The sequence below is a fragment of the Rhododendron vialii genome, chromosome 1a (assembly GCF_030253575.1).
Source record: "Rhododendron vialii isolate Sample 1 chromosome 1a, ASM3025357v1".
Taxonomy (NCBI): Eukaryota; Viridiplantae; Streptophyta; class Magnoliopsida; order Ericales; family Ericaceae; genus Rhododendron; species Rhododendron vialii.
This window is the reverse complement of record NC_080557.1, coordinates 47,706,160-47,721,929: the sequence shown is the minus strand read 5'-3', so window position 1 is coordinate 47,721,929 and position 15,770 is coordinate 47,706,160. Positions and strand designations below refer to the sequence as shown.

General features: G+C 36.5%; 3 protein-coding genes across 3 annotated transcripts; all 3 read left to right on the top strand.

The window, feature by feature from the left end:
* Positions 1-5,589: 5,589 nt before the first annotated feature.
* Positions 5,590-6,108, top strand: LOC131332339 (pheromone-processing carboxypeptidase KEX1). Its single transcript, XM_058366516.1, has one exon. The coding sequence runs from the start codon at positions 5,590-5,592 to the stop codon at positions 6,106-6,108; it is 519 nt and encodes a 172-aa protein (XP_058222499.1).
* A 2,363-nt stretch (positions 6,109-8,471) lies between these two features.
* Positions 8,472-9,822, top strand: LOC131332333 (pectinesterase-like). The gene is made up of 2 exons (XM_058366504.1): positions 8,472-8,775; positions 9,125-9,822. Exons 1-2 carry the CDS (start codon positions 8,472-8,474, stop codon positions 9,820-9,822), a joined length of 1,002 nt encoding a protein of 333 aa, XP_058222487.1.
* A 3,021-nt stretch (positions 9,823-12,843) lies between these two features.
* On the top strand, positions 12,844-15,467 carry LOC131332325 (pectinesterase-like). The gene is made up of 3 exons (XM_058366492.1): positions 12,844-12,946; positions 13,998-14,273; positions 14,770-15,467. The coding sequence occupies exons 1-3, from the start codon at positions 12,844-12,846 to the stop codon at positions 15,465-15,467; spliced, it is 1,077 nt and encodes a 358-aa protein (XP_058222475.1).
* Positions 15,468-15,770: the final 303 nt, after the last annotated feature.

Genomic DNA, 15,770 nt, shown 5'->3' with positions numbered 1-15,770 from the left:
AACCTAAGTCACATAATGCGCATGTGGAAGCTTGAAAGCGTCTTTTGAAACTCACGGTCACAGGTCACAGAAGCGCACTCCCACCAACCTATTCAGATACATAAATTCAAGCTTGGGCACACGGGAGAGAACCGTGGGTGGTAAAGTTCAAAAGGGAAAAAACTAGTTGTGAAATGTTTTTGATATAAAGGTGAGTGCACTCATTTCTGCACTCTTTTTTTTCCTGGGTTATGGTGTAGATTGGCAAACTTCTCCGGTCGTCTGCTCCTGGTCTCTCTTTGTGTTGTGTGGTGGAAGATGTGAGTAATAAAAGTTGCGGCGGAGAGGATTAAGTTCACATGAGGGTTTTGAGGAATTATGGAAAAACAGAGAGGGTAGGGATGTAAAATGGTGTGGCTGGAAAACGAAAATTGAAAAACGAGAATGGGAAAAACTCCTCCGGCCCTCTTTTTCACTTCTCTTCTCCATTCTTCAAATTAGAGAACTCATTCTTATAGAATGATAAGAATGAGTTGTGTCTAGGAGCCAAACACCCAAAACAGGAAAAGTAGAATTGGAAAGGCAAAAATGCGGAGAAGAGTAGGAGCCAAACACCCAAAACAGGAAAAGTAGGAGCCAAACACCCAAAACAGGAAAAGTAGAATTGGAAAAGGCGAAAATGTGGCTGCCAAACACCTCCAGTCGCCTATCACTATATCTCTTGCACGTTTACTTAGTTTTGAACAGCAAATCCCTTGATTTGAAATTCGCATCTATGTACAGAGCCTTAGGCTCCGTTCGGCTAAATAAGCCAACTGACTTATTTTTTGACTTTATTCAATTTTTTTTTGTATTTGTTAGTTTTTTGTCAATTTTTTGGGGATTATTACATCATCATGACAAAAAAAGTAAAAAATTACGATTGAAACCTAATTTTTTTGAATAAAGACAAAAATAAGTCAATAAGCCAATTCTTTCGTCTTTTTTCAAAAAAAATTGGATTTCGATCATAATTTTTTACTTTTTAGATTCTTCCAGTCATGACGATGCAATAATCCCTCAAAATTGACGAAAAACTAATAAATACGAAAAAAATTTAAATAAAGACAAAAATAATCTAGTTGACTTATTTGGCCGAATGGGGCCTTATGTTACTTCCACTGTCAGGTTTTGGTTTTGTTAGGTTAAGAGTAATTCCAAACAAACACCCAATGTGCTGTAGTTTCATACTATATTGGAATGACTTTGCCAGCAGCTTCTAGACTCTATAATCTTTTGACTTGGGCAGCCTTCGAGTTCACGGACTGATCTACGTGTTTTGGCAATTAATATTCTCTATATATTTATTGTGTTAATTTTTTTTTTCTTGACATGTATTCGTGTAACTTTAACCATTTGACATTTAGCAAAATAAAATGCGACGGATTGTTTATGATGTACTTAAATGGAGGAGTTGAGGCATTAGAGGTTCGGTTGCGATGCCTTGGGTTGGTCTCTAGGTCTTCTCTGCTTTATTCCTGGTAACTCACTTGTCCTGACCTCGTCCCAATCTCATTGCCTGGCAAATTCATGTCCGTATTATTATTTTCGCAGGAACTTCTTTCAAGTATACGAAAGCATCTGTTTTTTTTCATATTTTTGAAGACGCGGATTCTTTTTCGAAACAATTCAGAAAAATAACACTGTGTTTGGTTTGCAGTTTAGAGATTTATTTTTTAGATAAAAAAGTTCTATAGGTTTGCGTATTTTCTCGTCTTTAGTAAATTTTTTAAAATATTTTAACAAGCTCTTTTACTTTTTGAACAGAGGTACGCTACGTACATCCATAAAGTAAAAAATAAGTAAAAAAAATTTGACAAAAAATCACTGAAGACGAAAAAACACGGACGACGAAACAGTTAAATTTTAGAGATTATTTTTTAGAGGAGAACCAAACAAAGTGTAAGTTTTTGTATGGCGTCCGAAAAGTGAAAATGTGACAGAAAACAGATACCGTAGGTTCCTTCTAGAAGACTTATTTAACTTGTGGTGTTTGGCCAGTTGGATTGCAAGTCTCCAAAGTGCCCCATACGACTCGCTCTCAGGAAACAGGATTACAAATATCCCATTGCTATTCTGATTGCCTAACACGTTTTTAAATTTGTCCCCGGTTTTGCTACAAACAGGATGGTGACATTTACCCGTTTCGCATGGGCTGCTGTGGTGCGCAGTACACCTCGAACCCGATAGCCAATCAGAATCGGATCCGCTTCGGTCCTCAATTTAGACGGGACGGGACAATCCAAATCTGAATCGTACATTATATTTCAATGACTGAACCCAATGATTTGATAAGAATCTTTGAGTAAATTTGAACAATTCATTATATCACGTATGGTCTAGATTTGGATTGTCCAGTCCAGTCCAAATTAAGGACCTTAGAGAATCTAGTCCAAAACTTAAACCGAAAAGAATCGAACCCTTCCAAATCTCTCTTATGGGAGCCCCTCGGCTCGGTATCATTTATGTTATGCTTTTTTCACTTTTAAGAACCACAAATTTCGGGAAGGAGGATGAGTGCTTACGGAAATCGAACCCTGTACAGAGTAGATTATACTTAACGAATGACAAAAAAAAAAGAACCACAAATTTCGTCGAGCGTATCGTGTATACAAATTATTAATTTGACTGGATATAGGTTCGTGGTCCAATATTACTTATCTTGACAAAATTGTGCATGTAACAAGTAGTAGGTATGATTCTGAATTTGTGCTTTCAAAAGCAGAATATTGCAAACCCTTGTCTAAATTGTGGTCCATAGCGACAACTTTGGCTTTTGGATCATCCAATTGTGGTCATGAGTAATTTGCACTTCATGTCGCCACAAAAGTCAGCTTTTCTAAGATTTTGGCTTTCGGTTTAGATTTTTTCGGTTGCCTGCCAGGTCACACCCCACGTTTCGATTTGTAGCTGAATGAATTTTTTTTTTTGGTCATACTTTATACATCTACGGAGGTTAGCGAGGTGTGGCCCCGTTCCAGAACACCTTCTTAAAAAATAAATATTTATTTCATATTTTTAAACTAAAAAATAATGTAATTAAAAAATAAATTTTTAATTTTTTTGGTACCATATTAAAGATCTCAATGAGATCTATTAAACAAGATCTATAGTGATAGAAAAATTATTTGCGTAAGCACATGATTTTTGAGTTTGAAATTACTTTCTTAAAAAATAAGTACTTATTCATCTTTCTGAATTGGGGCCTAGTATATTAGTTAACAGGGGATTCAGAGGCTATCTATAGCCCTGAACCCTAAATCTGCTTCTCGTGAGACTCGAACTCAAGTCATCACTGGAGAGAGAAATGAGACAATCAACTTGAGAAGCTTTGTTTCTCCATTTGTAGCTGATTGATTGATAATGAATTTTTTTTTTTAATCCGCAATGATAGATAACGATGGGTGAAGTCACTTTGTTTGGTTGAGCTTTTAGAAAATTATTTTTGAGAGTTGAGTGGTAATGAGTAGAGAAAGATAGAAAAAAATTTTTATTGAAAACTGTGCCGAGAGTTAAAGTTACTTTCTAAAAGCTCAACCAAGCGGAGTGTGTTTTTGGTGTTCAAAATTTAACCCTTTCGATTTCAGGTCCCACACACCTTTTGTTATTCTTTTCTTCACAGTATGACCACGTTGGGCCGCCGCCTGGCATCATATAACCGTGCTTTGAAAAGAGCCGACTTGGTCAGTTCATTCAATTTTCACCCATACGAATTCAAGGTCTAAAATCTATCAAACTCTTCCCAATATTTGAATGAGCAGTTTTGATCCATTGTAGTAACTCCGAGGTGGGCCTCATAGAAGCCATGAAACATATGATCAATTTTACGAGGACTAAACAAACGAACGGTTTTGATCAGTTATAGGAACTCTGAGGTGGGCCCTATAGAAGCCATTATACATTTGGTGTACAACAAATGATCAATTTTTGCTTCCACGGATTTGGGGACTAAAATCGACTCTTACCGATACTGATTGAGCTGATGTTTTACAAGGGCTATTATGAACATGTTTTAAATAAATTGAACGGCATCGATCATTTGTATGAAATTTTGAGGTGGGTCTCACAAAATCTGTTGTATATTTGGTGGCCGGGAAAATGTTCGAATCAAATTGGAATAGTAGTATTTGGACAGGTAGCTTGTAGGTCTAAGTTGGTCACGTGGTTGGTTGGTGGAAGTTCAATAATTTACGTACCACCATTGGAATTGAACAAGATTTCAAACTCAATTGCTCCTCACTTTTTAATCTTGGACAATGGTTGTTGCAAGCAATAATCTAATATTTTTGCGAACAATACTCTATTCGAAATGGAAATAATGAGTTAATGGTTCTGTTTGTTGGAACTTATAAGGCAAAATTTGTTTAAAAAGAACTAATGAATTTCGAATGATGTATTGATGTTTGGCAGCAATACTTTTTTGATTTATATTTCCCTCGCAAAAAGTAAAGATTCTCTCATTTTTGTAAAACTTTGGATTTTGAGGGAATTTTTTTAGGTTGATGAGTGGAGATAGAAAGACAGAAGCATAAGAGTAATACTTGGGAGAAAACTTATTAGAAACCGTGTGAAGCGAAAAAAGGTTTGATCTTTTATTTTTTTTGAAATGGTCAATACCACATAATCAATCAAGTTCGAAGGCGATACAAAAATCATCATAAGATAAAGGAATAAGCCAAAACTACCAAAACTTTGACATAGACACCTACTGCAAATGTAGGCTGGCAAAATGTTGGAACATAAAAAACCTGTCGCAGAAAAGATAGTAGAAAATTCAACGAGGACATCGATCCAGTTTAAACCCTAAAGTACGCACATATGAAATTGGAAGCGCGGATCTAAAGACCCAAAACGAACATAGTTATCCATTTGCCCAAACAATTTCTAAAAATTGGCAGTATTAGATGAAAGAGATGATTGGGAACCCTGCAAGTAAAAGGAGTCAAACTTTTGTTTCTAGAAGACGAACGTCACGCGTCATTGAACACGAATCCATTGCTTCTAGAAGAAAATAGGCAGCCCGGCCAGCAACACATCACCATGGCCCATGGGCTTCTACACCTTTTATTTTGGTCTCATGGTATACAATAAAGTCGGCCCGAAGTTTCAAACAAGGTTACCCCACTTTTCCTAATCTTTTTTTTTCGTAACAGGATATCCAGGCTAACTTGCGCGCATCCCAATTAATTCAGAGATCCTGAAGTTAACGGCTAAATAAATCTCCAGTAATCCAAAAGTTGAAATGTTAGCCGATCGCAAAATTCGAACTTACGATCTCTTGAGAATAAGTCATTTAGTTATTTTCTTATGACCACTCAGTCAAACCGATTGAATTCTTTATTCATATTTGTTTCTTAGTAGTATTTGATTTGATGTGATATATATCTTTTGAGATACACCTACTACACATGTGTAACCTATTTCTAGCTGGCCTATGTCCCTTTTGTATAAATAAACATATATGGTTTTCGAGTATATATTATCCTAGGAAGGTTCCATTGTGAAAGTAACCAATTCTCTACTAGTCCTCTCTCTCTCTCTCTCTCTCTCTCTCTCTCTGAAGGATAATTAATGGATGAAAAGAATTTTGTTGATGTGTCTTCCTTCATGCTGTTGGAGGCCACGGGTGACTCAGAGGCTGATTCTCATGAGCTCAACATGGCTTCAGGGGATGCTAGTTATTATGGTAACGACGACGACGGCGATGCAGAGTCATGCATCTCTGATATGTTGGAGAGTAAGCCCATTTTTGAGCTCAGGGATCCAAGAGGACCAAGACATCATTATGGTTATCACAATGATGGCGGTGATGATGAGAAGAGAATCATTGATCAAGATTTGGCTAATGATGACGACGACGACGACGATACGGGAAATTCCCATGATGATCAAGACCCTCTTCATGTTGATGATGGCGATGGTGACGACGACGACGACGACGACGACGACGACGACGACGAGGTGGTTATGAAGAGCACTGCCAAAACTAGGCAACACAAGAAATCAAAGGTTTGTGTTGATTCAACCATGGGATTGTTGAATGAGATGGAAAAGAGCAGGCTTTTCTGGGAGGCTTGCTTGGCATCTTGATTCTCTCTCTCTCTCTCTCTCGTTTCGTTGGAGTTGGTTTCTATTCATGGATTGAAAACACTTTTAGGCTAATCCATTTTCGTTTCGAAACGCCAGATTTTATGTGAAACAAATTGTAGATATTTCAGGCTTGTATTCTACACAACAATACAGTACAGATAAGGAATGGATGTCCTTGGACACTGAATATGTAATGTGTTGGAGAGTGTACCATTTTCTGTTTCTCTAATTCTGTTCCTACATTTTTTATTCCAAGTGTATAATTGAGATTTTTTTTTTTGCCAATATTATATACATCAGCGGGGTTAGTGGAATTAGTGGAAGAAGTTAGTGAGTTAGTCTACAGAGGGTTCAGAGGCTATCCATAGCCTTGAACCCACAAAAGGGCTCGAACCTGGTCTTCCACAAGGGAGAGCAAGGAGTTACCAACTGAGCTATAAGCCCATTGGTTATAATTGAGATTTCTTACTGTGAAAAATACTACGTGTTAAGAATTTGGAAGAAAGAACAATTTTGATACTGCATGTGTAAATGATTCTTTTATGTTCCGTTTGGATAATCAGAAAAGAACTAGGTTTGTTTGGATCTTGATTTATAGAATTGAATGTCCTTTTTTTTTTTTTTTTTTTTTCAGTTGTTGCCCAGTCCATTTCCCAAACTCTCTCTAAACTGGCTTTGAAGTGGAGGGTTTCTTTTGCCGAGCCATTTCTTTTTGGGTTACGGAAAGTTTTACGGGCCATCTTTCATGTGCCTGACTAATTTTTACAATCATTTCATGCGGGGTGAGGGGTGACTTCAATCTTTGGGGGCAAAAAGAATAAAAAACTAGGATCTTATGGAGATCAGCGGTCTGGATGTGCATAGCACCATGCGCACAACACCATCTCCCAGTCCGGTAGCAACACAGATAAACAACCCTGTTCAAAGCATACCCAAGGAGCGGGCATCCATCCAATCTTCACTTATCCAAATAGGGGACCTCGAATTGCCCATACCAAAATTTATGTTCGACCAAATTTTGTGATGTCCAATTCATTTGAATTTTTATATGAACAATGACTATAACGGGTCTCATTTTTTATAACATTGAGGATCACATGTTGGATTTTCACTCTCGATTTTCTGATCAAAAAAAAAAAAAAAAAAAAGCTCTCGATTTCTTTCTTTAACACCAGCAGGTGTCTCTTTCTAATGATAAATGCCTCACGTAGGTAATAAAAAATTTGATGGAGTATCACAGTTCTATTTGATAACAGAGCTAGCCGTTCATTTGATATAAAGTCTTGGTCGAATCATATTTGTCAGAAGATGATACACAACAAATGCATTGAACTATCTAATGAACAATTGGGATCGTGAAATAAAATCATAATGGACGGCCTTTTTACATTACACGAAAACCCGCACAATGGATCATCACATAGAGGATTTTGAGTACTTCCCATGGACACGTATGAAAAGATCGATGCAGTAAAAGAAATTAAGAGGAAGTTTCCACTTTCAGACTCCTCTCAACAGCCTTGACGGAATAATGTGAATAATATGGATCTTTTAAAAAAAAAAAAATCCAAGGTAAAAATCTTTTTATTTCCAAACTTGAAACTCTAAGATAAGAAGGAATCTTCAGCAACAACCCGACTCCTTGCACACCAAATGAGCATATCAATCTGCACAGATAGCGGTGTGGGACCCACTCTTTTGGTCTCACACAAGTGATTCGAGCCGTTCATTAGATGCAAAATATTTTTCCAAAGGCTCCCAGAAAAAAAGAAAAGAATAGCTCAATTCGATACCTATAGTTGTTTGATCTAATCATCTAACTTTTCATTTAGTTTTCAGGATCTTGAAAAGTTAAATGATTGGATCGAATAGTTATAGGTGTTGAATTGAGTTAATTTTCGGCAAGGAGAAAAAATGTTTTACATCTAATAAACGGTTCAGATTATTTGTGTGGGACCCAGAGTAGGCTCCACAGCGCAATTTGTGCCCGATCGCTGTGCACGTAAATTTGCGGTGCAATCAGACTTTCTGTTCCTGTTCACCTAAGGCGGCAATGATGCATAAGGAAGGATTTATGTCAACCGACATTAATCCCCACAACTAATCATCAACTTAAGAAAGCATTCATTTGGAAAAATATTATTTGAGCAAGATTTATCGAATCTTTTTCTGGACTATTATGGAAACTGCAATATTGACATAGAATCTAACCGCAAAACTTAGCAACTAAAATTGTTATAAATAAAAACCATGCAAAGCATGCAATATTATCACAACAAGTACTACTACTACTACCTACAAGCTTTTCCAACGTCCAAAGAAACTTTTGAAATACTCTTATTAGCTAGTCTCAATTTTCTGCCATGGAATCTATAGCCTCTCAACCTCAAGCTAAGCCTGTCAGTATTCGCTACAATGCTACTGTAGCCCAGGATGGTTCCGGTAACTACACCACCATACACGATGCGATCGCTGCTGCTCCGGTGAAAAGTGTGAATAGGTATTATATTCACATTAAACCGGGAGTCTATAAAGACGAATATGTCACGGTGGGGAAAGACAAAACAAATATCGCTTTGATCGGCGATAGTGCTGACACCACCAAAATCACCGGAAGCAGGAGCAACGGCGGGGGAATTATGGATACCCCCAAAACTGCAACAATGAGTAAGAGAACTTCTTTATACCTCACTCACTTTTCCTTATAATAGTATTCTCTTTCCGTACGATTTTTTTTTTGTTTGCTTAGTGTACATGTTTTTACAGTAGGTTTTTTGACTAATTTATCTAACTTTTGATACAATTATTTAATTTTTGACAGTAAAATTTATTTACCCATACAATTGTCCCAACCCAGTGAATTTAGTATTGTGCATGATAAAAATTCCATATTTTGCATGATAGAAGTCAATTTATGCATGTCTAGGAACCTACCTATTTTCCTTTTCTTTTGTAGCATCGACTAAAGTTATGTATTTTATATAGAACATAATTTTTTTTTGTTTTCTGTTTTCAGTTGTTGATGGATCAGGATTTATGGCTCGATCAATAACCTTTGAGAATTCAGCTCCACCACCCAAAAGTCATCAAGCTGTTGCTCTGACCAATAACGCCAATCACTCTGCATTCTATCAGTGTGTTTTCTTGGGTTACCAAGACACCCTATTGGCAAACCACAATCGACAATTTTACAAGGACTGTGATATCTACGGTAGCGTAGATTTTGTTTGGGGTTATGCGAAAGCAGTGTTTCAGGATTGCCGCTTATACGCACGCCGAATCGGCTCCGATGGCAACATGGTTACTGCTCAGGGGAAGAATAGGCCAACCTTTGATAGTGGATTTTCATTCCAAAACTGTAAGGTTACCGTTGACCCTAATCTAGCGCTGCGTAAGAGTGAAGTGTCAGTTGTCCTTGGTCGGCCGTGGATGGATTACGCTACGGTCGTGTTCATGGAGTCATTCCTGGACACTATCGTCAAACCAGAAGGGTGGTCGATCAAATGGGATAACATACCCAAACCCCATATATTCTATGCAGAGTATAATAACTCGGGTCCAGGTGCAAACACAAGTGGAAGGGTCAAATGGCCAGGGTATAGAGTGCTCACAAGTGCCGCTGAAGCTATCCCTTTTACGGTTTCGAAGTTCATAGACGGAGATTCTTGGATACCAGAAACGGGTATACCATATCAGGGTGGTTTAAATGCGTGATGGAGTGGCTTTTTTTTATATATTATCTCCTTCATTAGATATAGTGAAGGAGAAAAGAACAATATAGGATTACGTACGTAGCTTTTTTCATGGTACTAGGGACCTTTAAATATATATTTGTCGTTTGGAGTTTTTTTTTTTTATTTTATAAATCCGCTGTGATATGGAGTTCATTCCTTATTATTTATGGTATTATAAAGTTCTTTAATTCTTTAAATATATATTTGTCATTTAGGTATTGCTTTTGTTAATCATTACTCTTGTTAATTTCTAGCTCAAGTGCGAATTGCTTTTGGTTCAAGTGAACCTTGTACGCAGTTCCAGGGTGAACCTGGTACGTGTAATTAATCAACAAGAGAATTTCTCATGTGATCCATGCAACTATCATTACTTTATTTAAAGAGATTCGAGCCATTCATTTACATTTAAATGAAGCATATTTATTGCAAAAGAAATAAGGGCAAAGTCTATTTTGACCTTCCGTGATTTGGGTCATGTGTGGATACGCTCCTTGTGTTAAAAAGTGTGAACATACCTCTGTAGTTTGTAAGGTGTGCACATAACACCCAATTTCGTTTACATTAACGTCAAGCGTGACGGACACGAATTTGAAGTCCGATATACTCTCATCTTCTTTCTTGAATCTAACCAATCCATTCCATGTAGCAAAAATTGGATCTGAACCATTGACATTGTAGAGTTTGACGAGTACCAGATCCCTACCCAAATTCAAGTTGATCCAAAAATAAAAATCTCATGGTCGAATAGAAATTATTATGACGCAAATTTTCAATTTCAAATTTGCCATTCAATTTAAACCCATTTTCGTTTCTAAACCCCGGATTTTATCTGAAGCTAACTGTAGATATTCCAGGCTTGTATTCTGTACAATACAGATATAGGAATGGATGTCCTTGGACACTGAATGTAATGTGTTGGAGAGATATGTACCATTTTTGCTTCCATATATATAATTGAATTTATCACCGTGAAAACTAATTCAATGTTAAAAATTTGGAAGAAATAACAATTTTGATACTGCATGTGTAAATGATTCTTTTATGTTCCCTTTAGATGTTGAGTACGTGGATAGAAATAAAATTAACAGTATCGACAGAGATTCTCCAAATGAAGTATATCTGGTACTCGTGTGAAATATGGGCTCCACGTACACCCAAATGAACAGTAAATTCAAAAATTTGGTGGGTATGGAGTTTAGTCACGTAATCCTTTCAAATGTCTTGCACTCTTGTTTTCAATTCTCATACTGCGCTTGCGTTGTCAATTATCGCTTTTACAACTTTTAGAAGTTTGGAATGTGTTTCAAACAAGTTTTCACGCTCGCCATGCGCAAGCAAATTATGTGACTTACACGTGGAGTACTTGAATGTCTAGCATTGTTGACATTGTTGTGATCAGGTTATTGGTGGGACTGGGACAGAGTACTCTGTTTCTAGCTTAATAATAGTTACTGTTTGAGTTATGGGAAGTGTTACCGCAACTTTACATGTGCCTTGCACTAATTTTTATAGCCATTTCATACATTACTCGAGAGATGAGGTGAAATTTAAGACCTTATGGGGCGCCTACCTTTAAGTCCAAGACATTAATTATTATTAGGCCAAATTTTAGAGAATCAGACAAGTTCATTACTTGATTGTTTTATAGATGACCTAATTAGGGGATCATAAATGCTAGAACCACAAATGTCTATACAAATACATGCACGAACATACCTATATTCACTTTGGGGTCCGCACACATTTTCATTAAAAAATGAACCTTGTGTAAGTGTCTTGGGGTGCTAGAATGATTGTTAGGTAATTATCAAGATTTTCAAATAAAAATCATGGATAAGCAAGTGTTCGGTTGTACAAGAAAAAATATGGTGCAGATGAACTCATGTAGAGTTTTGAAGTTTAAAAGACTACTATAATTCTGGAAAGAATTTAAACTTAGCAATAAAGCTAGGGAAATTTATAGAAATGGATCTCCTAATTTCACCCGAGTCTCATTTTCGTCCTCTAAATATCAATTGCAACTCTTTTGACCTTCAAGTTTGTTTTTCGTACCAAGTTGGTCCAATTGATAACATCATTCAGCCAAACTAGATGAAAAAAATCAGATTGAGGGCAAACGTTATCAATTGGACCAACTTGGTACAAACTGCAACGTCCAAACTGCCATCAATCTGAGTTGTACATATCATGTACATATGAGTTTTGTAGGTCCCACCTCGGATCTCACAAAGATGATTCGAACCGCCTATTATTTTTAAAACATTTTTTTTTTTAGAATCTTGTAAAAAATCAGTTTAACCCGATATCGGTAAGGATTTTTTTTGAATTTGTGAGGACGAAACTATTTAACTGCCCAGTTTTGCTTCTATAAATTTAGAAAAAATCCTTAGCGATATCGGGTTGAGCTGATTTTTTATAGGGCTCCATTAAAAATTGTGTTAAAAATAATGGACGGTTCGAATCATCTTTGTGGGACCCGAAGTGAGCCTCACAAAATCCATATGTACATGGTATGTACATTACATATGTACACATAGCAGTACTTGCAAGAAGCATATTTGTCACTAAAGAAATGATCGACTAGACTAGACTCCGTCACTCCAACTGTTCATTTTTTCTTGGCGGTGCTGTTGATACTCGACAAGTTTGTATATGATTCAATCAAGTTTTTACAATGTCCAACCGATTTGATTTTTATATGGACATTGGACATAATGGGTTCCATTTTAATTTAATTAGATTGGGGATCACATGTTGAATTATCACATGAGAGGTTCTTTGATTTTTTTGAACACGAGCTACTGTTCTTTCTAATGATAAATGCTCAGGTGGTCCCCAATGTAATACAAAATGTCAACCACGGTTCTAATTGATAACCCGAGCCATTCATGCGATAAAGATCACTTGGTTGAATCATATTTGTTAGAAGAGACTGCACAATGTATATGTTGAACTATTTAATGTATGTCTCGGATCGCGAAATAACATGAAAAATCGCACAATGGATGATCGTCACATAGAGGATTTTGATTACTTCCACATGCACATGAAAGATGGGAGCAGGAACCTTGTAGTGAGCAACCCTGTTGCGCTCTTTGTAGTGCGTAATCTGAACCGTTCATCTCGACAATCAATAATTCAGATATGTTTGATATCTTTGATTGATAAAAGACGTTAACAAGGAATCTAAACCAACGATTACGGTAACAGACAGTCCAGATGATCACTATATCGCTGTAGTGACTTGCTCAATATAGATTCCCGAGTCCACAACATTCTGTAAAAGAAAGAGGAAGTTTATATGACATAAAAAAAAGGGAGAAAGTTTCCACTTTGGGATTCCTCTTGACAGCCTTGATCGACTCATGGATAAGAAAAGTTCAACGTGTAAATCTTTTAATTTAGTGTAAGAAATTGATTTTGGTACTCCACTTTTTTATAATCACACTTTAAATTTGGAGTGTGGTTGTCAAAATGCGAAGTCCCAAAACCATTTTATTTCAGTGCGTTACGGTATATTTCCAAATTTGAAAGTCTAAACGATAATGACAAAAACATACCAATATTGTTTAGTAACCATTTCGGCAACACTTCTTATATTTAGAGCAAGAATATTCATCAAATCTAAGGAACCGACAAGAATCCATTAATCCAACTATCCATTTAAGAATATGCTTTCAGCATACAGTTTATGATATTGGATCCATGAAACTTTCTATGAAAGAAATTGGACGATCTAGTCAGATAAAGATAGTCCAGTCAGATAAAATCCATGAAACTTTATCTGACTAGACCGTCCAACATTATCTGACTGGACGGTCTAATTTCTTTCATGGAAAGTTTCACAAATCTAGTGTCATGGATCCTATTATTTTTGGAAATTTATTGTTTTTGCCAGATTTTTCAAATCTTTTTCCATACTGTAATGGAAACTAAAAATACTCATCCAGAATCTATTCATAGAATTTAGCAACTACAATTGTTATAAATAAGAGGCCATGCAAATTATCCATACAACATCTCAACTAGCTACAAACTTTTCCTAAGTCCTGATAAACTTTCGATATACTCTCAAGTCTCAATTTTCTTCAATGGCATTTTATTTATTTTTGATCCTTTTTTCTATGACGTTTATAAGCTCTGCTGAACCTTTAGCTCCTCCCATCAATATTACCTTCAATGCCACTGTAGCCCAGGATGGTTCCGGTGACTACACCACAATAAAGGCTGCAATCGATGCTGCTCCTGTCGGAAGTGCGAATAGATATTATATCCATGTTAAGCAGGGAGTCTACAGAGACGAATACGTCACTGTGGAGAAAAACAAAATAAACATCGCATTGATCGGCGATGATGCTCGCAACACCTTTATTAGCGGGAACCGGAGCATTGCCATGGGATATACAAACGTCCCCGAAACTGCATCAATGAGTAAATTAACTTCATTATCACCTCACCAATTTTTTGCATTGGAATATATCAATGAGAGAGTCTTACCCTTTCTTTTCTAATTGGCTTACTTTTGTTAAAAATAATTAAACGAAGGTTGAGAGAGTCTTACCCTTGCTTTATGTTGTCCTAATATAACTAGTTCTCTTGTTAATTGTAGGGATTTTACGGTGACCAAAGAAAAAAGCTTTTAACTTTCAAACTCAACAAATAAAAAATTCTACTACGTTTTTATCGTAATTAATTTTAGAAAATAATGTTTATCATTAACTTAGTTTTTTTCCCTCGATCGGCTATCATTAGCTTAGTGTACTGTCAACCTCCACAATATAGCTTCTTAACTTTAAAAAAAAAAAAAAAAAAGTTTTAACAGTTAGAGTACGCTAGTAGTTTATTTCTTTTTTTAGCTATAGATTTTATTTTTTTCTACATAAAACTCGAAGCATATACATGACTTTTTCTCTTTTGTTTTTTCCAGTTGTCGATGGCTCAGGATTTATGGCTCGATCAATAACCTTTGAGAATTCAGCTCCACCACCCAATAGTCATCAAGCTGTTGCTTTGACCAATAACGCCAATCACTCCGCATTCTATCAATGTGTTTTTTTGAGTTACCAAGACACCCTATTGGCAAACCACAATCGACAATTCTATAAGGATTGTGATATCTATGGAAGCGTAGATTTTGTTTGGGGTTTTGCCAAAGCAGTGTTTCAGGATTGCCGTTTATACGCACGCCGAATCGGCTCCGATGGCAACATGGTCACCGCTCAGGGGAAGGATACCCCAACCTTGGATAGTGGATTTTCATTCCAAAACTGTAAGGTTACTATTGACCCAAATCTAGCGCTGCGTAAGAGTGAAGTGTCGGTTGTCCTTGGTCGGCCGTGGAAGGATTATGCTACAGTCGTGTTCATGGAGTCATTCCTAGACGATATTGTCAAACCAGAAGGGTGGTTGATCTCATGGGATAACATACGCAAACCCTATATATTCTATGCGGAGTATAATAACTCAGGTCCAGGAGCAAACACAAGTGGAAGAGTCAAATGGCCAGGGTGTAGGGTGTTAACAAGTGCAACAGAAGCTACCCGTTTTACAGTTTCCAAGTTCATTGATGGAGATGCATGGATACCAGAAATGGGTATTCCATATCAAGGTGGTTTAAATGCATGATGCAGTAACTTTTTTTAAGATATTACTTCATTAGATATAGTGACGGAGAAAAGAACAAAATAGGATTACGTAGTTTTTTTTAAGGTACAGCATATATGTATATTGCTAGGGACCTTTAAATAAATATATCTGTCGAATGGAGTTCATTTGTAACTATTAATATATGGTACTATTAGAGAGTTCTTTAATTCTATGTGTTTATTCGAGGTTTTTTCTTGTGATATGTTTTTTTCATAATATCCTAGAACGGTATTTATGGGTTGATTGGACTTAACTACTTATTTGCTTTACCAAAAAAAACTC